Source organism: Arachis ipaensis, chromosome B3 (genome assembly GCF_059453495.1).
Source record: "Arachis ipaensis isolate K30076 ecotype BB chromosome B3, ASM5945349v1, whole genome shotgun sequence".
Lineage (NCBI taxonomy): Eukaryota > Viridiplantae > Streptophyta > Magnoliopsida > Fabales > Fabaceae > Arachis > Arachis ipaensis.
Window position 1 is genome coordinate 7,821,565 of NC_142438.1, and position 27,331 is coordinate 7,848,895.

General features: G+C 31.2%; 2 protein-coding genes and 1 long non-coding RNA gene across 7 annotated transcripts; 1 reads left to right on the top strand and 2 right to left on the bottom strand.

Annotated features, from left to right (window-relative positions):
- Window positions 1-1,540: 1,540 nt before the first annotated feature.
- On the bottom strand, window positions 1,541-2,437 carry LOC148569733 (uncharacterized). The gene is made up of 3 exons (XR_015907370.1): window positions 2,304-2,437; window positions 2,066-2,188; window positions 1,541-1,901 (listed from the first exon to the last, which is right to left on the bottom strand). It is a non-coding gene; the product is annotated as an uncharacterized LOC148569733 (long non-coding RNA).
- BZS1 (B-box zinc finger family protein) lies at window positions 2,314-3,696 on the top strand. Of its 2 annotated transcripts, none has more exons than XM_016337656.3 (3): window positions 2,314-2,499; window positions 2,667-3,023; window positions 3,276-3,696. In XM_016337656.3, the coding sequence occupies exons 1-3, from the start codon at window positions 2,314-2,316 to the stop codon at window positions 3,381-3,383; spliced, it is 651 nt and encodes a 216-aa protein (XP_016193142.1). In that variant the 3' UTR covers window positions 3,384-3,696. The 2 variants fall into 2 exon arrangements, with proteins under 2 accessions (XP_016193142.1, XP_016193143.1); XM_016337657.3 differs by having other exon boundaries at window positions 2,667-3,018; window positions 3,276-3,594.
- Window positions 3,697-4,843: 1,147 nt separating this feature from the next.
- On the bottom strand, window positions 4,844-15,069 carry LOC107628849 (kinesin-like protein KIN-7D, mitochondrial). 4 transcript variants are annotated; one of them, XM_016331461.3, is made up of 26 exons: window positions 14,840-15,069; window positions 14,372-14,736; window positions 14,120-14,217; window positions 13,894-13,983; window positions 13,612-13,664; window positions 12,576-12,641; window positions 12,391-12,444; window positions 12,119-12,178; window positions 11,583-11,661; window positions 11,421-11,488; window positions 11,110-11,166; window positions 10,905-11,009; window positions 10,636-10,740; window positions 10,338-10,445; window positions 10,108-10,239; window positions 9,822-10,004; window positions 9,249-9,452; window positions 8,781-8,921; window positions 7,286-7,405; window positions 7,118-7,168; window positions 6,882-6,929; window positions 6,615-6,761; window positions 5,713-6,429; window positions 5,462-5,591; window positions 5,253-5,352; window positions 4,844-5,149 (listed from the first exon to the last, which is right to left on the bottom strand). In XM_016331461.3, the coding sequence occupies exons 2-25, from the start codon at window positions 14,713-14,715 to the stop codon at window positions 5,267-5,269; spliced, it is 3,246 nt and encodes a 1,081-aa protein (XP_016186947.1). In that variant the 5' UTR covers window positions 14,716-14,736; window positions 14,840-15,069; the 3' UTR covers window positions 4,844-5,149; window positions 5,253-5,266. The 4 variants fall into 4 exon arrangements, with proteins under 4 accessions (XP_016186947.1, XP_016186946.1, XP_088364980.1 ...); XM_016331460.3 differs by having other exon boundaries at window positions 7,118-7,171; XM_088508854.1 differs by having other exon boundaries at window positions 10,636-10,733; window positions 10,901-11,009; window positions 14,840-15,046.
- Window positions 15,070-27,331: the final 12,262 nt, after the last annotated feature.

The window sequence follows — 27,331 nt, forward strand, 5'->3', positions numbered from 1 at the left end:
AAATTATTGAAACATCAGTGTATCGGTATACTTAAAAATTTTTCGCATTTATAATAGTTGATGGTTTAGAACGTCATAATAGAGCAAAAAACACGTGAGCATTACGCTAGGACATTTTCAATAGCATCTTTCGGATATTATTTATACTAGGGGAAGATATTTCAAATTTAGATTACAAACTTCTTTTAGAGAGGCACCTTGTTGGGGCATCTCTGGCTATGCCTTTTTGTTTGTTTGTTCAAAATAACCTCTTAGTTTTGCTTTATCACATGCCATGCTAGGCACATGTTTACCTACAACATCGGGCACTAGAAAAGAAAAAAAGAGAAAATATTATGTAAGTCATGAAAAATCATGAGTATAAAGATGTAAACCAATAATGTATCATTCTTTATGCACTACCTATAAAAGCATTGTCTAGAAAAAGTATCAACCTATTATATAAATATAATTTGCTACAAATAGTATAGAATTAGGGTTTTCTTTCCCTATTTTATTTATCCAATTATAGGAAGCTCATTTATTTGCAATCAACTATTAGCCAACACAAAATTTAGGCACAGTTTTTTTCAGGTAATATGAGATAAAAAAAAAAAAACAAAACAAAATTGAGTGAATATTAATTGAAAAAAAATTTATCATTACATATTAGTGAAAACTCAACTATGCAATCAACTTCACGTAAAATTGATAACTAAAGATCTTTAGATAAAAATTTAGTCAAATCAATCAAATTATTTAAGGACTCTCAACTATCAACTTTACATAAAATTGATTGCACATGAATTTTTACCTTATTTACATATTACGTTACATCCCTTCAAAATTGTATTCCCATTTTCACAAAGAAAAATACTATAGTGGAAATCATTGACTAATGAAATTCGTAAGTTGCCTCTCATTAATTAGTTATTAGTGTTAAAGAGTAAAGAATTTTTTAAAACTTTTATAAAACATATTATATTTTTTTATAAATGATCTCAATTTTTTTGAGTTTAATTTTAATATACCAACAGTCATAAAATTATATTTGTTCTTTTGGATAACTACTATTCATATAGTCAATGTAAAAAGGAGTTGTTTTTGCTGATGTGACCTTATATAATTGGATACACATGTAAAACTACTTTATACTACTAGTACATCAATTTTTTTTTCACTTGCCAATGTTATAAATATCGATCTCTACCCATCCAATATCTTCTATCATATTATTATTTCAATTACTTTTCCTACAAATTGTATAATAAATAATACACAATTATACACATCTTATGAAAGTAACTAATATACAACATAGTTAACATACATAATTACCATTAATAATCGGATAAATTACATAGATAAATTGATTGAAAATTAAAATTACGGAGATGTCCTAAATTAAATTTGATTACATGCATACCTAATTAGTCAAACAAGACATGCATGTAACCAAATTCAGTTTAGGACATATGCATAATTTTGATTTTCAATCAATTTATCTATATGTAATTTAGCCTTAGCAGTGATATATATAGTTTTAAAGATGTATAACTAGTAAAATCTAGTAGATCATGCAATAACATAATTCAACAGTGTAAATATGAAATGATTCTATACATACAGGAATCTCGCATAATAAATAGATGCTCTAAGAAGGAAGCTTCATGAGTTTGTAAAAGCCGACATTGTCACATTGGTTCTGTATCTAATCTATAACCTGAAGGCCATGATCAAAAGCTGAAGCATTCATTCATTCACAACAATGCAATAAAGGAAGAAGATGGTAATGCATGATGCTTGGCCATGCCTCCAAGTTCAGACAAACTCATCACACAATTGAAAGTGAAAGCATTATTATTTCCCATAGAATAATAATAATACCTAGCCAACTTGCTTTGCTCCCCTGCCTCTTTACTCTTTACTCCAAGAAAGAGAAATCCACATGGACATGGACAGAGAGAGAAAGAGATAGAAATCAGAGATATTAATGTATAATATATATAAATAGTAACAGCTACTATTGTCTCTGATATTGATATAGCATTGATCCAGAGTTTTCTATAAGTCAGAGAAAACACACATTTACATACTTCTGAGCTTAGCTGTTTGCTGTTCTCTATGGACCATCACTCCTTAAAACGCCCATAATTCTTTGTCCCCATTTCCCTTTTCTTTTCCGAACCCGCACTATCTATCTATCTCTCTTTTCAAACACACACACACACACACACACTCAGAAGAAGAAGCAAATCAAATCAAACACCAAAAAGAAAAGAAAAGAACAGAAATAATCTATATAGAGAGAGAGACAAACTGACAAAGAGTGATATGAAGATCCAGTGTGATGTGTGTCACAAAGTGGAGGCCTCTTTCTTCTGTCCCTCTGATGAAGCAGCTCTATGCCATGGCTGTGATCGCACAATACACTGTGCCAACAAGGTTGCAACCAAACACACGCGCTTCTCTCTGCACCACCCTAACTCCAAAGACGCCCCTCTTTGTGATATCTGCCAAGTAATGCCTTCTTTCTATATTCAATTCATTATTCTAATCCTTAGTCACATGTAATTATATATTAAACAACAAAAGAAAAGGTTTAAATAAAGTGTCACATCTAACTTAAAGAAATGTATTAATAAAAAATCTCTTTTTCTGTTTTTTTGGGGGGGTTTAATTTACAGGAGAGACGTGCATATATATTTTGCCAAGAAGATAGAGCGATACTATGCAGTGAATGTGACGTTTCTATCCATGGAGCCAATGAATACACTAAGAAGCATAACAGGTTTCTTCTGACAGGTGTAAAGCTTGGTGCTGCTTCTTCTTCTTCTTCATCAGAGCCAACATCAATGTCCTCGAGTAGAGCCACAACAAGCTCTGAAGCAGCAAATAACCAGAATAATAATAATTATTATATGGGTAGTGACACGGGTTCAGTTTCAACAAGCAGCATTTCTGAGTATTTGATTGAGACCATACCCGGTTACTGCATGGAAGACCTTCTCGATGCTTCATTTCCGCCAAATGGTTTCTGTAAGGTTTGCTATATGCTGGTGCACCATAGCTTGTAATAAGATTTCAGAAATTCTTTTAGCTAACTTCAAGTTTCAACACAAATTATTATCACTTATTATTATTTAGTTTGATATTGAAGCTCTAAATTATGATATGTACAAATGATAATAAGAGACAAAGCTGTTGTCTAAACTAAATATATGCTTGGCTTAGAGCTTTCGAAAACTTAAGTTAAAAACCTTTACTGATGAGATTGTGTTGTGTGTTTTTCACAGGAGTATGAGCAGCAATCATTGTTTCAGGACCGAAATAATGTTCATCACTATGTCAGCATGTGTTCGTTTCCATTGGAAGCATGGTCTCCATCATCAACCCCAACTTAGATCTCCTTAGTTTGTGTAACAATTCTAGTAATCTTCCTCAGATGGATGATTATTGTTCGGTAGAAATTGTGGAAATAATGCCAAAAGCAAATACATCCCAAGGATACTCGAATAATTCGAGAAAAGATGGCTTACTCATAATGCAAATGTAAATGCTCCCGTTGATCACAATTCTGTTTGATTTGTTGGGGAATGTTCTCCTGTCTTGTTCTCTTCATTTCTCTTTTCATCAGCATGACTTACCCCACTTGGCCACTTGTTATAATAATCTCCGCTCCCTAATAAGATACGTCATTCAGCTAATAACTTTAAACTAGTAAGTATTAAAGCATTTTATGACCAAAAAGGGAAGCATGCAATCAGTATTTCCGTGTACTTTTTTGTCTTTTGGTATTTTGAGCCCGGCACATGATATACGTCAACTAATTATTAAGTAGACTTAGATTTTAGTATTTCACTTTAATTTTTCTTTCTCACTTTAAAGAACTTAATTGTGGTTTATACTTTATAGTATCTTGTTTTCTCTTAAAATTCAGTTCGCAACTTCATTTATTCTTCCGTGACCACCTTTTCTTTTTCCCTTGGTCGAATTCTTGTGTGAATACTTGAAACCAACTACGATTGAAACCCCATTTTTTTCAGCACGAAACGAACTCTGCTGTTTTCAACACTTCTGAAATCCTAGAAATCTGTATTGCTTTTCTTTTCTTTTCTCGGGGTTCCAGAATCTGTATTGTTAGGAATCTCACCTACTGGCAATGCCAATTTGGCATTAGTATGCCACCGACACTAGTTTGTTTGACGCACCCAAGTAGATCATGGAACTTCAACCCCTTTTACATTTTTCTTTCGAAAAAAAGGACCACAATATTCAATGTTGAAAAAGGAGATATCAATTACTTATACGCAAGGTAGATAGATCAGAGATCTAAGGTTGCTTTTTGTCTACTTATTCCGCTTAATTTTACTTAGGTTTTATTCCTTTATACTTTCAAACCTCCCCAAAATCGGTTTTTTCTTAATTATCAAAAGTTAAGCACAAGAACCAGTATTGATTTTTTGAAATAGCCAAAGAACCTGTATCCCATAGCATTTTCTTCAATTACTAATAAACTGGGAGTTGGAACTCGAGCAGCACCTGCAAAACAGTACCAGATGCTTCCGAGAAAAGATTTTAGATACGAGAGCATCTGAGCTTATTATTTTTTATCATCACTTAATTATTAACTTAATTTTTTTAGTCTAATTTCTTTAATCTAATAATCCAACAATATATTTTATTTTATACTTTTAAATATTAATAACTAATTAATAACCAAAAATAATAAATTTTGATAACCCTCTAGTATTCCTCATTAGATACCTCAAGATAAGCTTGGACAATGAGATAACAATGCCTACATCTTCATACCTTGTGCACGAGTAGAAAATTATATACCCAAACATTTGAATGTAAAATATCAAAAGCAAAGGGAGAGAGGTAAAACCTCACTTGTCTAATTTGATTTAGGCATCCATGATATACAACAAAAATCAGCAACGCACATTGTGCTCAAGTACTTGAGCATTGCTGTTTACAGTTTACAGACACCCTTTCCTTTTTCCATTTTACATTTCCCCACCCCCTTCATTTCACCTTATTATACAGCTTAAAGGGGTATAGTAAAAGAAAGATAATATACCTTTAAAACAGATTTACATACAAGCAAACTAAGAAAAGAATTCCACCTGTAAAAGGGGATATAATAATTCAATAGGATAAAATCCTGCAGAAAATTGGACAGGCAAAAGTAAGTTATGATTTCGTACTTGTAGGTTATAACATTTGAATGCGGCTCAGAAAGGTATGATAAAAGAATTGCACAAGACCTCTGTTAGAACGGTCAGGATGTAAAAGCAAAAAGCCTGTCTTCAATATTAGTGCGGCATATCGGACACTCGGAACAAGCTAGTGAACACGATTTACACACTGAAATGCAATCAGGCTGTTAATTCAGAGTAACAAATTTAAACCCAAAATGAAAACACCCTAAAGTTTGATATCGGAAAAAACACATACTAGTGAGGAAAATACTTACAACAAAAATGACGGCATGGAAGAAGAATTGCAGCTGTTGAAGATTCAAAACATACTTTGCATGTATGGGAATTGGCATCTCCGTTGCTAAGGTGTTTGAGTTCTTTTTCCTTCATCTCTTGCATGCGTGACTGAAATCATAGATCACAATAAAATCTTTCTTAGATAATCCTATTCAGTCCAAAATAGTAATAATAGTAAGAGTTCAAATTTTCCCAAGATAAGAAGGCACAAAACAATGCAGAGTTTTACCCTTAGATGAGCGACCGAGGGTTCTTCATTAGGAATTTCATTTTCTGGTTTTGAAAAATCCCCATTCTGCTCCATGAGGACAATATTAGTTTCATTGCCATTATTCATAACATCATTCGTATGTGATTCCCCAGCACTATTTTTTTCATCAATGTTTGTTTCTGAGACACAACCGCCTTCTTTTTTTAGCTTAGCAACAAGCACCCACATATTTGCTAAATCATTCTCTAAGGCAGCTTCTCTGTTCTTGGCCTCTTCGACCCTTTTCCTGTACTCATCTTCCACAAATTCCTTTTCAGCTAATGCGGCCTCAAGAACTGCCTCTCTTTGTTTCCTAGCCTGCAGTTCCATCTTCAGATCCTCAAAATCAAGACTCCATGATCCAAACTCGTCCAGACTAGCTCTGCTGGATGTTCTTCCCTTCCTTCCAGACCTTACATCATTGTGCTTGCGATTAACACCATTAGCAGTTGGCACAAAAGCACTTCGAGTGTTGGCCAACTCTCGAGCAGCCATCAATTCTTTTTCCAACTTAGCATTCTGCAATGAAAGTTTTGTCACTTCCCCTGCCAAAGTCTTCAGTTCCACAGCAGCTGCAGAGGCCAGTTCTTTGGCATAACAAGCCTCTTCTGAGAGTTTTTGGTTCTGCACGTGCAACCCACTATTCTCTTCTGACAGATGCACTTGCTCCAGCTTCAAGTTTTCATTCTCAATCTCCTGAAAAGAGAAGAAAAATGTCAATTAGGTAAACCAATCAAATTAAACAATAAAAAGGACTTGACAGGATATGCAAACTTCGTTTACGCAGAGAATCTGGAAAGTGACCATACATATTAATCCTAACATGCAACTTCGTCAATAACAATAGACAAAATCCTTTCAAGCAATGAACTCTCAGTTACCTGTGATTTTATTTTTCTTTTCAACTCGTCAATGTTTTCTTCCAAGGGATGTTGATCGTTAAACCCCAATGTAGTGCCACTACTAAATGTTGCAAGTTGCTCCTCTAGGAACTTGACCTTTTCTTGCAATTCACTAATTTCAGAACACTATCAACAAATACAACATGCCAAAGAAGGGTGTCAACACAGCTCAGTAATAGTGGGAGTTTTTGTAGCATTTTCCAATTTTAACACAGAGAAGGAAACACTCAAAATATAACCACGTACCTTGTCATTTAATTGTTCTTGAAGGACACGGTTGTCCGCAGATTTTATCTGTAGATATATTAAGAAAATAGATTATGTACCACAATTAATAAATTCATATACTGCACATTGAGAATATAAATTGTGAAATACAATGGCAGGATATGACAATAAAACAAAAAGTCAAATCTGTGAGTAAATTGGTGGCTCAAGATGAAAAATCAACATTGTTCTTATATTGCTGAAATAGTACTTACTTCCAGCTCAAACTCCTTTTCATTACATTGAGTCATTAATCTTGTGATTGTCTGCTGGAACCAAGAACGAGAAAAGAAAAACAGGTATAAATGACCCTATCACTGAATACACGTAGTATAAAAACTTCTAAATGAAAACAGATATAAGAGAATATATCAAGATGGCACCTGCTGCATTTCAACCAGCGATGAGCTAGCGACAGAAGATTCACCACTCTCTATTATTCTTTGTTCTAAAAGTTTCATTTGCTTCTTTTTTTCTTGGATATCTTGTTCCAAATTCTCAATCTGTAGCGGGAAACAAAAATCAAAATTAGCAACAAACTGTATGTGTCATCGTATGGAAAATACATGCATAAGAAGTGCTTGGCATCACTGTAAAATGTGTATGACATCTAAGAAATTATTTAATATACCATCACCCTAGTTTTATACCATTATCCAATCCAATATATGCTTCTATACATAAAAATTTTAAGTTGAGTGTGGTTAGTCAAATATTATGATGTTATATGATTAAACATGAGATAATATTTTCATATATATTTTCACTATAATTCTTTTATACGAATATAATTTTAATCAGCGATAATGTACAAGCATCCCCTTTCTTTTCACAATAATGGTATAATTTATGGTATGTGTAAGGCATTACCAACCAAGGTCAAGATCTGCTTCCAGACTTGTTCAGTACGTACGAATTATAAATTGCATGTGACTAACAATTTCCAAACAAAATACAAAACAGGTAAAGCAACCGAGTAATACTCTATTATGATATAGGAAAACCTGATTAGATAATTGGCTAAAGTAAGATAGAAATTATATACAAAACCATGAGTTTTGCAAGATAATAGTAAATAATTTGTGAAAGATGTTTTTTTTTATTAGTGGAACACGGAACATGCTATTGGAAACCTATGTTTTCCTTTTACAATATTGAAAATCAATACTATTTTCAATTTAAAATCCTTTATAAAATAGAGTCCGCTAGAGAACCAATGGAATATTTTAAGCTGATTTTGGGTTCACAAAGAATCGAACTCTTGACCTTTCGGATCTAGAGCTCTGATACCATGTCATGAAACCACTCATCCCAAAAGCTTAAGCTGATGGGAAAAAGTAACATTAATGGTTATATCTCTAATACTGAATCGGACATCCCTAAACCTCCATTGTACATATTGTACAACTATTCTATTGGCTCCCTATACTTCTAGTCTTTCCCTTCCACAAAAGTTTCCCGATCCAAATTTAATTGCTCCCTTCTCGGATGGCTCGAAATTCACTCCATGCATCCCTTCGCTTGAAAACTCTCCCCTCTCCCGTTAGGTAAAAATTGAAAGTGTGAGAAAAAATAACCAAGCACGTTTTCATGTATCCCAAAAACAGAAAAAGATAATAGAAAAACTGCACTCCCCAACATGTACGGCATATTTCTGTATACCATGTAAGCATACACCTCTAATTTTGTCGTATCGTGCATCATTCTAATTGCCTTCATGGTAAAATTAAGAGTTAAGACTACTGCATTAGGCATTTAGACCTACTCAAACCGAGAAATTAAAATCTCTCTCATGTGGATCAAAACAAGAACATTTTGGTCCCTAGAATCTAAGAAGTTCCAATACGAAGCATCATAGCTTGAGAAACGGTATAATACCTGTTGTTTGGAGTTTTCTGGGTCATTTACAGATTGCTCCATCAAGCGCTTCAGAGTGCTTGTACTGAAAGCAATATCTCCAGCAAGCAACTTTACTTGCTCGACAAGAAGATCAACCTGATCGGACATCGTCACCCCTCCCTGCAATTCAGTAGGAAGTCAAAAACGTATTTATTTGGTGAACAGGTGCGTAGTAACGAACCGCTACATGTAACTATGTAAGTAACAGGACATGCCATTGAGACTAATTAGCATCCAACAATACTGTGTTTAAAACATCTAAGGAACTTTAGTACAATGGAACTGTAACTCTTGACCTACAACTGAGGGTAAAAAGAAAATTTTTAAATTTGTTCTGGGAGATGAATTATTTTTATGAGTCCCAGGTATCCCTCAATTAGGTCCTAAAATTAATATACATATTCCAAAATTGAAACATTTTATATGCAAACTATGAAATTAATATACCGCTGGGAGCCTTGCTCTGGTGATCAGTTCACCAGCTTGTGTTGATTCAGTAATAATACTGCTAGTTGGGGAGAGTTCATCGTTCCATTTACTTGATGATCTTCTATGTCTAACATCGTAAGGCAGTTCAGATGACATTGTGGAACCCTCTTTTTTATTCTCATTTTCAATCAAAAGAGATCCATCAACAAGGGTATCAAATTTCTGAATTGAAGAGAGAAAAAAAAAAGAATCAATAAGCTAGGTTTACAATCATGTTAACATATTCCAGTCTTCCAGAGGAGAGTACTCCCACAATGAAAGGCTCCTTAGAAGGAATATACTTTCCTAAAAGATAAAATTATATTTACATGTAGTTAAGGACTCAACATCTTAATTAGCCTACAAGCTCAAGATGTTAGTAGGTGTAAACTGTAAAGTGTGTCAGCAAGGAGAAAACACTTGTCCACTTCATAAAAGGCTTTATTTCAGACAAACATTAATGTCTGAGAATAACAAGGACTTCAAATTATTGCAGTTCAGGATAAATATTAAAAGGATGGTACAACATATGCTATTGAATGAGGAACTCACATCATCCTCACCAAGAGAGAGGCTTCGCTGGTGGCTAGGAACATCAGTTAGATAACCAGGAATAGAATTTTTTGATGAAACCAGAATAAGCTTGGTTAGCCTCTGGATCCTACTCATAAGAGCAACCTTAGCTTCTTCCTCTTCTTCCAATCTTGATTGCATTTTCACTTGACCTTCTTCCAACTATTCCAATCAAAGTATAGAATAAGTAGAAGATCCCAATAAATAATCAGGAAAAAAACTGCAAAAAGAATGAATAAGAAATGTATTAAGGGGATGTTAAAACCTGCTGCTTTAAGCTCATAATCTCCTCGGGGTTGACACCGACAAGAATGCCCTTCCTTAGCTGATCAAGTTCTTGTTTGAGGATTGAAATTTCTCTCTGGTATTTCTTAATTAGAGATTTTTCATCAATGATCTGTTTTAACAAACAATTCACAAGTGAATTAGGAACCTCCTCATGCACAAGCATATCTAGGTGCAGTACTGCAGCTAATTAATAATTTTAGAATGAACCTTATTACGTGAGGCATATATTTCTACACGCTTCGCCCTGCTGGCAAACTTCAAGGTGTTATGAGTTTCCTCCATGTTACTGGATGCTGGAGTTACTGTGCATATAAGCTGAAAATTCACAGTTCATCAATTTTAATGATTTGACGCTCATGTAGCCTGTCTAACAACATTACAACATATACATGAGAAGGAAGAAAGTAAAAGAAAACCTATTAAAAAGCCATAGCCCCACTTAATTAGCACAAGGAAGAAATACAGTTGAACAATTGAACCAAAGTGGTGTAAAACTCAAACTCACTGAAACATGGCCATGCCCACTTAGTGAAGACTGCAGGAGGCGGGTAAGCTTTGAGTCTCGATATGGAACATGAGATGCTTTCCCCTCACTTAATTTTCCTATAACCTTCACATTGACAGCATAAAATCAGAATTTCAAGAGGCACATTTTCCATTTTGTTTGCAAAGATATAAATTGTAGACAATCCAACAGCTGGTAACATATGTCCAAACAAAATGCCAGAACAAACTAATCCACAACCAAAAACAGAAGAACAGTAAGACACCTACAGTTCCAAGTGTCAGAAGACTTTTGTTTATGTAAGATCCTTCTTTTCTTCTTAGTCCAGTCGTTTCAGTTTTTGAGCTCTCTGATCCAGCAAGATCAATCAAGTTCTGATCAAAGAAATACAAACACACACAAAATGAGAACAGTCAAACAATTTCTATTATTTATCATATATATGGTAACATCTAAAAAAAAACATTCGCATACAAGCTGAGAGAAGATCACTCCATCATATTCATCACCATGGGCACTGCTTTCAATCATCTGCAAATGTAAGATAACAGAAAACGTTGCATGTAAAACAACGGTTGGTTTGGCAAGGTCCAAGAGAGCAATAAAATACAGTAACTAGCAATGATCACACGTTTAACCAGCATGTACATATAAAATAATCACTCGTGCAATATATCCAGCCTCAGGTTGTGACTAAGCTATATTTCCGTTTAGTAAAATTGAATCAGGTGTATAATCCAGTGCTTTGTTACTAGATTATAATACTAATATACTAAGATTCTTACAAGCGTAAAAATCGTATGACTTCGGCTGCTGAACAGATTAAAATTGTTTGACCCAACATGACGATGCTCTGCCATCAAACATGTTTGTTAAGTTTCTGAATCAACAATTAAAGCATGAGTACAAATGGAGGAAAATATTCTGTCATCACTCATCAGTTATACCTTCTCCAGCAGCAATAAAAGAAAGGGCATGTCCTGGCGATAAAACAACTTCTTCCTTTATACCCTCCACATAAGTACCCTGAAATTCAAGCCAATATAAATCATCAATTATACTTTAAACAAGTCCTTAGAAATTTTGACATAATGAACTTTTTGGTACAAAATACAAAAAAGATTTATCTTGTTGAAACAACAAATACTGTAACTATTAAAAAAAACAAGTGGAAGGTTAAAAAAGTGAACACCCTACAGATGAATATAATGTAAGGGGAAAGTGTAGAAGGTTAGAAAAAAGAGAATCAAAGAGCAAAACCAATATTAATCAACTGAAAGAAACAAGACATTCTATAGTCCTAAGTCCATGTATAGATCTGATGCCACATTATAGAGACAATCAGAAATATCAGTGTTCATGTATTCAAAGACAACTAAGAGCAACATAACAGGTGGTTCATGTTCATTCCAAGATATGGAAAGAATGAACCCAAAATATAAATTAGATTTCAGTTTCAATTATATAAGAATAAGAAAGAAACCTGTGCATCTTCTCTAACACGCAAATTTTGGCCAGTTGGGTCAAGCAAGTCATTTATCACCTGATATACCAAGCAGAAACAGCCAAAAAGAATCTTTATTAAAACCAAAACTTCAAAGAAAATTTCAGACGGTATAGCTTGCAAGTGTCACAAAGTGATAGAGCCACATATGTAAGACAGAAAGTGTTGCAGGAGTCAAGACAAGTACGAATCAAAGTACAAAATCATGTTCAGGAAATAGACAGTGGAGGAAAGAAATGTTCGGCGTTTACCTCATTGTATATTTCCAGATATGAAACTCGGAGTAAAAACTCTCTTCCTGGAGTCTGCAGCAAACACAATTAGCCATTCCAAGCAGAATATCATAATGCAAATCAATGACAAAATACTACTACATAACCAAAATAACAGCAACATAACAATAACCAAACTTTGTTAAGTATGCATGAAAACTCACATCTTGTATTATGCTGAAAACGTCTTTTATAGCCAATGGTATAATACCAGGAAAATCTTGGTCTCCCTGCACATATCGTTGTTGACAAGCAAATCATAAACAGCACAACTGAGGAGATGACATTAATTTTTTATTAATAAAAGAACATAACTAAGAAGAGCATTTTCTAGGCAGAAAATTATTTGAAGCAGAGACAATAAATATGTATTTAATAAACAGCTGTAAGAACTAAGAACAGTTGTTAACCAAACATTTGAATGCCAAAGAATGCTAATTTATCTCCAGAGTTGACATATTTAGATGCAGTATTTAGCTGAGGTAGTAGACCTAAAATTTTGGCTGCTAATTTCATGAATGGTTTAATCTCTAATCTAACAATTCAGTTATAGTGTATGATCCTTATCCAAAGTTAACAGGAATTAGACTACAAAAATTCTCTACTTCCAGCAAATTCATTCGACTTACACCGAATAAACAAATTCCTCTCTAACTTATCAAAGCCAAATGTTCAGTTATATTTCTTTCAATTCTACCAGCTTAACTATGTCTGATAAGTCTGTTTCAAATTATCAATTTCTGGTGAAAATGATTCAGTACTCGAAATTTTTCCATTTGTAAAATGATTGGACCATAACTAACATTGTCGCCAATTGTATTTAGCCAAATTGCATGATACACGAAACTACCAAGTACCAAAACAATTATCTTGATATCCTCTATCTTAAGAAATATATACGTCAATACAACCCAAAGATGTTTAGATCTCCATATAGTTCTTATTTATTAGTTAGCCTCAGAATCATATGTAAGCAGTGAAGTTTGACATCATCACAAAATTACTAACATATCTAAAAGGCCTCAACTTTCAGATGAGCTACAGCACACAAGCCAGTAGCTCGTAGGAAAAAATACATGTACTCAATACAAACTTCTGAGTTGTCGTGAAGACGTAACACACAACAAATTGAGTTACATCAGAAATTCGAAATAAAAATGACAAACATGGAATGCGTTGATTTTAAAAAGTGACACTTACATGCATAGTATGTGTCTTGCCACTACTTGTCACACCGTAGGCAAACACGGTTCCTGCAATATTTACTGCATGTTATGCTCCAGACTCAACAAACTCCAATAACCACTTGAACACCAAACCAGTATATATTAATCATTGCAAACTATTCCATCCAATCAATGCATCACCGAAACTAGAGGAACTTTCATCAATGCAATGCAATGAAATACATTGACATTACAAAAAATAACACTTACACTCGCATTATGATATGATTTTGAATCAGATAATAACATCACATACCGTTGACGCCTTCCATGGCAGCCCTCACCACAGGTTTGGCTGCTACTTCATACACCTCATCAGTACTTGTGTGCGGTCCAAACACTCTATCTACAGCAAAATCAAATCGAAAATTTTATCATCGATCGCCATAATTTTAACATCAAATTTATAGCCAATTTACTACCACTATAACCACAAAATTGCATCCAATACAATAATAGAAAGAATCAAAAATGGAAAATACCGAATGCATAAGCAGTAGCTGGATGATACTCATTCCTCACGATCTTATCACCATCCGCATACCACGCGATCTCATCCCCTCTCTGGTACTCTCTTTCACTGTATCAAAGCAAACACCGCAACCGAACTACGCAGTCACATTTTATTTCAAAATAGCATAATGCTTTAAACAAAACAATCAAAGAACCCAGATTCTATCTCATTTACACAGCTAATGGATCTGATACCGTAAATCGCAGATCTAAAGCATTACCTCAACGGTCTGAACCGAATCGTCACCGAAATGCTGTCCCGAGAGGTCGACGAATCCAGAGGCTCCGCGATCGCCTCGTCCTCCATTCCGAACTCCACCGGCGAAGGACACATCGCGTCGTAGTAGTTTGACTCGCTGAAACCGTGACTCGGAGTGGCAGATCGGCCACCGAGTCCGGCTCCGGAGTTGAAGAACGAGGAGGCAGAAGAAGAGCACGAGCGAGGCATCAACTTACCGTTCATGAAGGAAGAAGAAGTGGAAGAGGCAGGGGAGTAATAAGGAGTGTTTGAGAGTTTGCGGTGCGAGAATGGCGAGCTGCTCCTTGCTCGTGAGGACGATGCCATTGAGTTCACTCGCCCGAGTTACTGAGTCAGGGAAAACTAGCAGAATGTTAAATGAAGAAGAGTTGAAATGATAAATAAAAAGATGAAGAAGAAGCAGAAGAATAGCATTTGTCAGAACTCTCACATGGACATTGGAACAAAAGCGAAGAACATTTGGTTCTCTTTTCTTTCTTTGTTCACTTTGACGCTTTAGGATATTATTCTAGCAGAAAGAAAGTGAGTGTGTGTGTTGAGTGTTGAGTGTGGGTTTCGTCTTCTCTAAGACAAACAAAGTTCAGTGGAAGAGAGAGAAGCTGGGTGGTTGAAGCGGAAGAAGATGAGAGACTAGTGAGAGAATGTAGGAGAAGGTGACTCAGTTTAAATTTTTTTAAAATCCTCAAGAAATAAAAAATACTAAAAATTATTAAAATTTATTATTTTTATTCATTATTTTTAATTATGAATCTAATTTTTTTATTTAACAATTTAATAATATATTTTAATTTATATTTTTAAATATTAATAATAAAAATAATAAATTCTAATAATTTTTTTTTATTTCTCAAAAATAATTTCACTGGTTTTCGAATTTTTTTTGTTGGAAGTATTTAAAAATTGATTTGGTTTTCTTCGAGAGGTGACATGGCAGGTGAAAAGGCTAAGGGAGATTTGAAAGTAATGGAACCGCCCGCGCAAAGTCTAATTTATTCAGATTTGGCCCATCATAGTTATAGTATTTAATTTTTAGCAAATGTTACTTGTTTAATGCGTTTTTGGGTAGAAAAAAAATTTCCTCTATTCTCCAATTCCTATGGAAAAATCCCGCTTCACAGTTCAATTCACCAACCAAATTTACGGGAATCTTTTAAAAGATTTTACTGATCAAATTAATTCTCTAAAAAATAAAAATAAATTATAGTTATTTTTTTACTCATTTAACAATTATTGTTTATAATTAATAATGTAAAATGTTAATTAACAACATACATCACATATGTTTATCCTATTGAATATTAATGAGATATGTTTAAACAAATTTATTAATTTAATTTTTTAAATTACATAAATTTTAATTTCAATAATCAAAATTTAAAAAAAATAAATTAATATAATTTTATAAATATATTTAATCAGTATCTAATATGACATATGATATTATATATATTGTCATGAATCATTAATAATAAATGTTAAAAGAGTAAGAAAAAGACAAGTGTACTTTATTTTTAACCTTTTAAAAACTACTTTGATGTTTGATTAATAAAATATTTCAAAGACGATTTTAATAATCAATCTTTTAAAGATAAATTGGATCATTAAACCGAAATTTATGTATGCTAGTTCCAAATATAATATTCCAATATTTTTTTTTTGGTGACATAATATTCCAATATTATCTATAGTAATTACTTACATTGATATAACTAAAATAAATTTTATATAAAATTAATAATTAAAATTTAAATATGTATATGTTAAATTAATTATTTAATAATTTTTAATTATTATTTTTTTTGTAAAAAGTAACTTAACTATTTTTATATGAATAATTATCATGATTTGTTTAATAATTTTATAATTTAAATGAAAAAGAATCAAATTCATATAGTGCCATAACTTATGGAGCCAATAAAAATCAATAATTCCATGTTCGATAACATACAGTAAAAGACAAAAAAGGTCGACTACTAGAAATTGAGTCCATTGAAATATTCAATGTTTTAATAAACTCAATCCAAAACTATGTCTATATAAGCAAAAGCAGTACATATATATATATCATATTATCATCCCTCTTTAAAAATAATCAATTAATCAAGTAGTGTTCATGTCTATGTCTATATCAATGTCATTCATGTATATTCGAATTTTTTTTTAAATAATTTTTCAAAATATGCTAGCTTACACATTAATATATGACTATAGTGAGTTTTTACTTTTTACATACAATACAATAAAGAATGGAGCGTGTGGCACCACAATATGAATATGGCTTCAGTAGTCTCTCGCGGTTGCTCACAGTCTCACACAAATGCTAGTCAATGTGCATTGTGCAGTGATTTCTGGTTCTACACCTTTTATGGCGACAACCGTAGCATACACCGATGCATGGATTTCATTTCTTTTTCTTTTTTTTTTTTTTTTGGATAAAATCATCAAAGTATCAAACTCAACCACCTTAGCTACCCCACTCGTGAATTAAAAACTCGCCTTTGCATGTGATTTGCTGAGGTGCACCTTTCTCCATGTGCATTAATAAGATCTAACATTATATTGCCTCAAATATCAAATGTAGTAGAAGATTCATTGCTTTCTCTATTTTATTTTTTGGAATATATTTTGTTTTGAATTATTCGACTCATCATATTACCATTAGATTTTGATATGGTTTTATTTTTAATATATAACTCTTATCATTTATAGAGTATAATTTTTATAAAAAGAAATCAATTATTCCCTTTAGTAAGTAAAATTATATATTTTTTTAAAAATATTAAGACAGTAATTTAATTTTCTATCAGCAAATGAGTTATAGCTCAAATGGCATAGTCTTCTCATACTCAATTAAGAGGTTACGGATTCGAGTCTCCTATCTTTGATAAAAAAAAATTTAATTTCCTATCAGATTATAAAGAATTGGTTTCACTATCCTAATAGTCACTTAATAGATTAAAGTTAAAGTGTACGGCAACCGGAACTTTCCACCAATAAACTTCTCATTAATTCATCGGTAAGTAAGTTATTTTTTTTGGTGACTTATCGGTAAGTAATAAGTTAAGTACTACGTTAAGTTAGTTTAAATTTTGAGGGAAATAAAAATAATAATGTTGTTAAAAGACCACCCTAGCGGGGTAGCTACGCTTTGTCTTTTAGAGCAAGCTAAGGGCTATTTGCCGTGGAAACCATTAATACTAGAGTCCCATGAAATAACAAGTTTAAGCTCGGCTAATTTTTTTAATATGGAAAAAATTTTGGTGTGACACTCCGATATTAAATTTTATTGTGTTTTTTAAATTTTTGGAGGCGGAATAAGTCTCTCACGTATTGTATATTTTAAAGAATAATGTTATATATTTAAGTATTTTTATGGATCAAGTCTAATTAAATTAAATAATAAAATTTAAAATAATATTAATTATAACTAATTTTTATTATATTAGACTAATTTAATTAAATTTAATTAATAAAAAAATTTAAATATAAAATATTATTCTATTTTAAAAAATATCATAAAATCTAACAACGAAATATTACAATAAAATTTTACCAATATCTAACCAAATAAACAGTAAGTTCATCAGAAAGTAAGAGAGCTTTATACATAAACTTCCGTTCCCCGCCACTTTGCTGTGTGGTTCAATTTTGTGTTGTGATCAAGTCATCATAGTGTGACAAAATTGAAATATGAATTGCCTTATATTGTCCCCACCTCATATAATGTGGATTCTTCTATATTTTAAGCTTTTGAGAAGGGTGCCATGATCCAATCCGACCTAAAAATTCGACTCGAATTCAAATACTTTAGAGTTAATTTGGTATGATTTTATTGAATTTAGGATCGAATAATTATCTTAAAAATAGATACATTTATTATTTAGGGATCGGATTCGAGTCAATGCGAACTTGGTTTTGTCCGAGCCATGTGCATTTTAGGGGACTAAAAAAGTATATATGTTTTAAATTAATTTTAATATTATGTTATATTAATTATAAATTTATTGTTTTGTTTTTAATCACATTTGTTGAATTAGAAAATAAATCAGTGAAACATGAAATTAGAATTTATGGACAAATTCAAATTCAACTATGGTTATCAACTTCTCTACAACAAGTATTTTTTTTTTTTCTTTATAAATGAGTGTATCATAATTTTTTGATATAAAATTTATCAAGATCCAGACTTCACCCGATCAAGATTTGGTTTTAGTGTAGCTCGAAAACAGTATAATTTATTGAGTTTAAGATCAGATAAAAATCTCAAAAATAAACTCGATTATTACTTAAGGTCGAATTCAAATTAAAACGAATCTAATTTCATCCGTCTCCACGTGCACCCTTACTTTTGAGATTGATTATGGCACCAAACAATGTACTGCAATAATGCTTATATATTCCTGATTACCTATATTAATATGTTTTTATGCAAATATAATAATTAAAAAATATTAAATAATTTATATATTTAACTAAATTATTTTTAACAGTGAATCAGTGTAGAGGCATGGTATATCATCATTAATTGGTTAATGAAATTTAGAAAATAATCCAACTATTAAACTGAACTTCAATTCTCTTTTTCCTTTCAATCATAATCTTTTTTTTTAAATATTTGGATGACAATCATTTTTAACCTAAAATTGTCACAATTTTGTAATTTTAACTTTATTTATATCACTTGCATACAATATTATACATATATCTCACATGTATATACAATGTTAATTTTCATTAATTGGATAAATATCAATACGGTAATTGTCTTAAAGACTAATGGATCAAATATCATTTAATTGGTATTGATAATATTTTATTTCTCTTTTAAAATCATCATACGTTTATTTTCATGTTGGGTATATAATTTGCATTAATAGTAACAAAAACATATCCCATATTTTTTTTTATAGTCGATGATATAATTAGGGTTTCAGCATCTGAGATATATGCATCATAATTTAAATATTTTTGCATTCAAGATATATGGTAGAATTAGTTTATTTATAGAGTCCATTTCAATACCTTCCTCACACAATTGACAAACCAATATTTTCTTTTTCTTCTTTTCGTTTTGTTTTGATGGAGAATAATAATTTTTTCTTTGTTGTGATTTATCCCAATGAAATAGTCAGAAAACAGCGATGAATGAGTGATTTTCGAGTCTGACAAGACTATTATGTTGCGCACTACTTACTGAGTTAATAGATTGGATGCGCTAAAGACGGTCATGCTGAGTAATATGGGGGAGTAGGTACGAAAGAGGTTGGGCGGGTTGTATATAGATTTCTGCACACACTTTCGAACGATAGCAGACTTGTTTGTGAACAGAAACCCCCCAATAAGCATCATCAAGTAGCATCGGACATACTGACGGAGTGTATTCGGGGATGTTCCATCAGGATTGTGTGCAACCCTGTCCCTGAGCCACGTCATCCTTATCCCGAAAACCTGCTTCCCTCCCTTCGGTTGTGGTGGCGACCTGGCGCCCAATAAATCCTCAACCCACTCCCAAGTGGGGTGTCCATGTCATCGGTGAAAGTCTCTAGTATAACCTCCAACGGACTCTCTAGCAGTGCGCAGACCAATGTGATAGGCAACATCCTGTAGTGTAATACTGGTCTCACCCCATGGAAGGTGGAACGTGTGGGTCTCAAGCCTCCACCACTCGACAAATGCAGAGATCAAGGAATTATCAAACATAAAATCTTTCAACTCTACTATATGTCCAAATTCAGCCTCACTTATGTAGGCCAGCAGGATGGCCGACAGCGGGAGACCCAGGGTCACACGGCGTGACAACAGTAACCGTGGTATTTGCAAATTTCCAAAACATTTACTAGCGTATACTAATTACATCTAAACCATTAATTGTTGCTAAACATTACTAAAACTTATAATCCATCTAGATAAGCATTTATATTAAATATAACAGATACCTATTTATTGGAATAACTGGTTAAATAAGAGTTACTTATTTTATTTATTTAACTTAATTTACAATTAGATACCTATTTTATTTATTTAACTTAAGTAATTATAATCAATTATACAAAGTATGCAACGATCCTAGGTATACCAAAGAAACCAATGTAAACCTTCTAATTTTGTCAACTCACTATACCTACTCCATTAACTAAGTTACTAAAGACTAAACATCTAAACTTATTATTCACTGATAATAAAAAAAGGTTAAACTACTAATCTCAAAGTTTAAAGCTCCAGCTACGTGCCAAGTAGCATTCAGTCTATTGATGTCTCCTTCGCAAACATATTGTCAGAGGGCCATTTTTTCTGAAGGAACTCGAATTCACGCATCTAGAAGGCCATAAAAGTGGAAAAAATGATTGTAATGCACGTAATTCCTGGATACTGTGACTTATATGCGCATACGAGTTTATCTCGGATGCTGAGCCCCATCCATGACAATTGCTCTTATCTCGGGTGCTGAGATCCCCTTAACAAAACGTTCCTATCTCGGATGCTCAGTATCCGATATTAGCGCTTATACATATTTCAGATGCACCCATAATGTGACTCAGTGTCACCTAATCACAGCACGGAGTCACAGCATTCGAAATATGACTATTCTTGAGTTAGCCCCCTCAGCATATGAGATGTGTCTCAGAATGCACTTTCGTAATTAATTCACTGTTTATTCATTTTCGTAATTACTATATTTATTTAATTTAAATAAAAAATCCTTAATTTCAAACTATATATTTTTAAAATTATTCCATATATGTACTAATAAGTCATAATTTTAAATTATTTTAATATTTTTATATATATTTATTTATTTATTTTAATTTGATCAATTAATAATTATATTTAAAGTTATTTCATAATTTTTTTATATTTTATTTATATTTTTTTTTATTTTATACCTTATAATGTGTATGTATAATATGAATTGTATAATAAAATTATTAAAATATCTCTAATTTAATATCCATAAATTTACATATATAACATCTATAATTTAAATATATAACATCTACAATTAATGAATCGAGGTTGATTTATTATTATTTATTATTTATTTAATAATCAATTGAACTATAATATTGGGAAATTGCACCATTATGCAAAGCAAAACTTTGGGGGATCATAAAAAATTTACAAATTACTATCGAATAAGACTCACCATATTATCATGGAATCTGTCAAAGTTGACACTAATTTTTGTTAATTTTAGTTGTCCACACACCTATTAGTATACTCTCCCTAATTTAAAAGATTGAAATTCTCTAGTTTACAATATATATATTTATTGTGAATATTTTTTTATTTTATGTTACGTAATATTAGTAGGGGTGGCAAGTGGGAAATTTGCCCCGCCAGAAGTCTGTCCTTTGGCGGATTGGCCCACCCCACCCCTCCTAGTGAGCCGGTTTCAGAATTCTAACTCGCTCCGCCTAACGGCAGGTTGGTGGGCTAAACCTATCAAATATCTTTTCTTTTTTTACCTATTAAATAATATATATAAAGGCATAAAAAACTCTTCTGTTTTTTACTTTTAACTATTATAATTTCTAAAAGTATAAATAAATTATAATTTTTATATTCATAAACATTAAAATCTTTGTAATTATAAAGATTGTTCCCAAAGTAAAATAAACATAATCCAAAATATAATTATAAATATCGTCTCTAAAACAAAATAAACATAATCCAAAACATTCAATTTTTATCTTCATTCTCTTGTAAGTTGGGTTGGGAAAGTTGAATTTTGGCAAAAAAAAATTGTAAAAATACCTCTTACCAAAAAAATACTAAGCCCGACGGGAAAATTCGTCCCACCTCGCCAAAGTCCGCGATTTAAGCGGTGCGGATTAGGCGAGCTTTTGTTATTTGACGGTTCTAATTTTCTAACTCAGCCCACTTTTTTAACGAATTACGTAAGCCAACCCGACGAATTTAGATCCGTTTACCACCCCTAAGCTTAATGTAATCTTTTGCTATGTAGAGGACGTATTGAGATTTGAGAGATTCCCATATCTTATTTTAACATCACTTTATTAATCACTTTATACTTCAATGAATATATATCAATTATGAACCATTTAATGCTTACAGTTTTATAAGTATTAATTTAACTAACTACTTAAATTATTTTTTGTAAGTTATTATTTGGTCTTGATCAATCAAAGATATAATGATATAATCGTATATTTCTAAGTTTTATTAATATTTTTGTAGTTATACTTGAAGTTGTTAAAAAATATTAACAGTGCTAATTAAACTATAGAATGCTATACTTATTAAATACATGAAATTAAAATTGAGATGCTTCCATTAAATTCTATAATTATAAACTCTTTTTATTTGGATAAAGTAAATATATTACTTGTATATGTTTAAAGTAACAATAATTAAATTACTCTCCTTGGTTTATCTCATCCTCGTATAACATGGTTGACTTTATATTAATTAATTTTAGGTCAAATTATTTTTAAAATCCTTAAAAATTGTAAATCTTTTTCACTTAAATATCCAAACACAATATTTTATGTTAAAAAATTTTAAATTTTATCTAAAATTAATTTTTCTTTTTAATTTATCCTATTCATGTACTCTTTAAATTATTACAGCATTAATTCCCATTCATTTACAATATATATATTCTACAACCAAATAAAATAGTTAACTAAATCCAACTAAATTGATTAAATGTATTTTATACTCATGCATTTTTTTTTCTTCTTCTACGATACATTTCTTCTTCTTCTTATTTATATCCTTGTTACTACTTCTTCTTTCTCCTACTCCTTTTTCTTCGTCTTCCTCTTTCATTATCGTCGTTGTTGTCACCAACACCACCACCACTACAAGCTCCTCTTTTTCTCCTTCCTTCTTTTTTCATTTGAATTTCTTCTCTCGCTTCTTTTTTTTTCTCCCTCCATCATCATCATCTTCTTTTTATACATATTGTTATTACCGTTATTGTCGAATTTTTGCACTTTATTCTACTTAATTTCGCTGTGTTATATACATATTTTTTCACTTATTCTCTTTTCTATTAAAAATTTATGAATCTACAGCTAAAGTCTTTGTGAAATAAATTCTTAGTTTTATCACATCATTTAGTTGAAAATTTGGGTGTTAGAAAAAAGATATTTCAGTGTTATTTTTAAAATTTTTATGTGTTATTTTATATATAAGATAAGCATTCAATTGACTGAATGTGTACTATTTTTTAGAAATATTCAATATTTTTTTATATTGTGTTACTGAATTTCTAGTATCAATTTTAAGTAATTTCGGTGTTATCTTGTTTTATCTTATAAAGTTATTGTGATCTTTTAGTATGCAATTTACTTTTTATATCCTATATCATTGTATTTAAATTCTAGTATCAATTTAAATAAATTTCGGTGTTATTTTTATTTCTAGAAAGAATTCAATCCAATAATTGTGAACATACATTCATTCAACTAAATAAGATTGCAATACAGTATAGACATATTTATTCAAATCTAATATGAAAAATAATGCTTCGAAAAAAAATAAGAGCAGCAAAAAAGAAAGAAGAATAATAAGAAGCAAAAAAAAAAAAAATACAGCACTGAACAAGACATTTCTGTATTTTTGTAATAAAATTTTGGTATCAATTTCTGTGTCACAGTTAAAAATATCATCATCTTCTTCTTCTTCTTCCACCCGATTAACAAGAACTTGCGTCACAGTTAAAATTAACTTTTCAAGCTCTATTTTTGCGAAAGCATAAATTACAGGAGATTTTTTCGTTTTGTCTCATGTGCAAAACAGAAAAAGAGAAGGGAAGAAGAGAAAGAGACCCGCATGTATCCTAATTTTGGATTCTAAGTGCAATGAATCCTACGTCCAGTCTCCACCACAAACCATGGTGGAATTTTCAATATAATCCACTGATTACATTTACCAATACTATTGAATTACTCCCTAATTCAACTAGTATCTACCCCTAAGCTTTCTTTACCAAGGCTTAGCAACTCAAAGTGCTAACCTAACTTGGAAGGGGAATATACACAGATTCAAACTCACCAAGTGCTAACCCAAATACACAGAACTTCAGTGGCTTTTACATGCATCACTCTTGCCTTTTCTCTCTTGGCTTTTTCACTCACATATTCAGCCTTTTCTCAATACACAAGATGACACAAGATAGGCATAACAAAGAAAATCAGAAATTAAGCACTGGTAGAAGAAAAAAAAATTCAGCTCAAGGGTGAATAGATGATGCTCTGAATTTGCTCTATTTTTCTTGTCTTCGAATGTTGGAATGATGTCCCTTTTATATCTTCAACTTGCTCTTCAATTTGCCTCTTCCATTTCTTGTAACAGCTACCCGTTGGAGCTGTCCCAGCTAGCATGCAGTCCTTACTCCATTCTGCTCCACTTTCTCTGCTAGTTGAGGAACCCGTCCACCACCTCTACTGTCCTTGGATTTGCTTTCTTCCTTGGCATGCATTACCTTTTTCTTTTGCTCCATTATCCCTACTGTCCGAGGAGCTACACCACTACTTCTGCTCTTCTTGCAAATTTGTGTTTTGCTCTCCCATTTCTAAATGTTGCTTTTGTTTAATGAGAGTGACTCCAACTGTTCTTGTGTTTGTCTTGGTATTACAATTGTCTATATGTGATGCCAAATGTCCTTCCTGCTTTTTCTTTCTTTTTCGTTCCCACTAGTTTATTCAGTGCTTTCTTCTCTTGGCTCATGGGAACTGATTTGCTCATTAGCAAGTAATAGGCTTGAGTGTTGGAGCTGTGGCATGTTAAGTTGCTTAAGTAATATTATCTTGGATTGAATCAACTTATAAAATAAGCCTGCATCACTTAGCACGCACGTTAAACTAACTTGGGCTTTTATCCCAAATAATATTTGTCATCATTTATAAAATTCAAAATCAATATTAGCTTAACATGAGTTTTGTTGGATTTGGACCAACTTGGTTGGATTTAATTACCAAAAAAATTTAGATGTGTAACAGAATTAATTATATATATATATATATATATATATATATATAAATTTAATGTATTTAGATGACTTTTTAAATAGTGAGTAACGTAAAATTTTGTAAACCTCCCACAAGGCAGACAAAAAATTGCCATTAAATTATGTTTTTAGAATTTTGCTAAACTGTCACAAATAAGTCCATAATACCTCAAATTTGGAGATTTGAGAGTTTTAAATCGCCACAAAAAAAAAAGACCACAAATAAACTTGAATTTTGTAAGAAAAATGAAATTCATAATATTTATATAATAAGATATATAAGTGTATGATAATGTATGATAAATATCATTATAGTTATAATAGATATAAATTTTGAGAACATTTAAAAGATATAATTAAAATTAAAGTTATATTTTTTATTATTTGATAATATTTTTTAATTTAAAAATAAAAGCAAAAAAATGATCAAATTAAAATTTTGTCAAATAATTAAAAGTGTTATTTTAATTTTATCTGTACTTTTTAAATACTACCAAAATTTCATAACCAAGTAACCACCCTCGTAAAATTCTGCATGTAAATATATATATATATATATATATATATATATATATATATATATATATATATATATATATATATATATATATATATATATATATATATTGATACATTCTTGGGCAGTTAATAATGTTACACATACCTATATTAAGTATCAACAAAGATGCTATAGTTAGGTACATAAACATTCATTCGTTTTCTATGGTGGTAATGGAAATTAGATAAAGATATGAGATAAGAAAAGGAGTTTGTACGGTGAATATATAGGGTAACAAACATTCTGGATGAGGGAAAGGGGCAAGCACTAGAAAAATGATTGATGATTTATTTATCATTTAAAAACAATCAATCATAATCCAGATGGTGATGTGATCATAAACTTAAAAATTAGTGAAAGAAGCAGTATAAAGTTGTGTGTAATTTTTTGGGTCGTCTCAAAGGGAAGCAATTAATTAAAACGATGGGTTGGTTTTAACTAACCAACTACCACCGTTCATGCTCCACTAACAAATTAAACGACAGAACATTAGTTATCGAGTTTTTTATCTTTTGAAAAAGAAAGAATTAAAGAAGGGTGGATATTAGAAGCAAAGACAACTGTGTTTTTCTTCCATAGATGTAAACTTTGTATCTTACAAAATTATAAATTCAACCCATACTTTTCACTGTTTTTCTCCCGTTTTATATATTTTTTTTCCTACATCTATAATCTGCAAAGTAGTTATTAGGGAGCTAACTTTTCCATTTAATCTTAAATTATTTTTGTTTTAAATTTTACATTATAAATTAAAATTTAAAAATTTAATTTTGAAACTTAAATTTTAAAAAATTAAAGGTTAGAAAAAATAATTTTACAAAAAAATAGATATTAATTATCCCTCTTATATTTTGATAAAATCACTCATATATATAAATATATAATATAAAAAATTTATTTGTAAAGTGATATTATTATAAAAAGAGAAATTCGTTGGACCAATAATTTTTAGTATTTTTTTATTATTATTTGATCAATACAAATATTAAATTATTTTAATAAATAAATTTTACTAATTCATGTGTATAAACTCTTAAAAAATGTGGGTGCAAACTGTATTAATTTATGAATGTAAAATTTTAATAAATATAGATATAAATTATATGTATTTTATTATGTGCAAAATTTCTATAAATATAAATATAAATTATTATTGATTCAATAATGATAAAAAATAATTATATTTACTAGACATGTAATATTGCTCTTATAAAAAAAAATATGAGTAACATTGTCGTCTAAAAGAAAATGTTGACTAAATTCTAAGAGGAGGGTTGTACTAGATTATTGACAAATAACATGAAAAAAATTGTCGAATTTTCATTATGGGTGATGTGATATATATACGAGCATATATTAAATTACATAAATTAAAATAAAGGTCT

Excerpts from the sequence above, each read along its gene's own strand:
- BZS1 (XM_016337656.3), top strand. The coding sequence starts at position 2,314 with ATGAAGATCCAGTGTGATGTGTGTCACAAAGTGGAGGCCTCTTTCTTC. Across the intron at positions 2,500-2,666 it reads CTCTTTGTGATATCTGCCAA|GAGAGACGTGCATATATATT; the intron begins GTAATGCCTTCT and ends TTTAATTTACAG. Across the intron at positions 3,024-3,275 it reads CGCCAAATGGTTTCTGTAAG|GAGTATGAGCAGCAATCATT; the intron begins GTTTGCTATATG and ends TGTTTTTCACAG.
- LOC107628849 (XM_016331460.3), bottom strand. The coding sequence starts at position 14,715 with ATGGCATCGTCCTCACGAGCAAGGAGCAGCTCGCCATTCTCGCACCGC. Across the intron at positions 10,741-10,904 it reads GTCTTCTGACACTTGGAACT|GTTATAGGAAAATTAAGTGA; the intron begins GTAGGTGTCTTA and ends GTCAATGTGAAG. Across the intron at positions 7,172-7,285 it reads CGCTGGTTGAAATGCAGCAG|CAGACAATCACAAGATTAAT; the intron begins GTGCCATCTTGA and ends TCTTGGTTCCAG.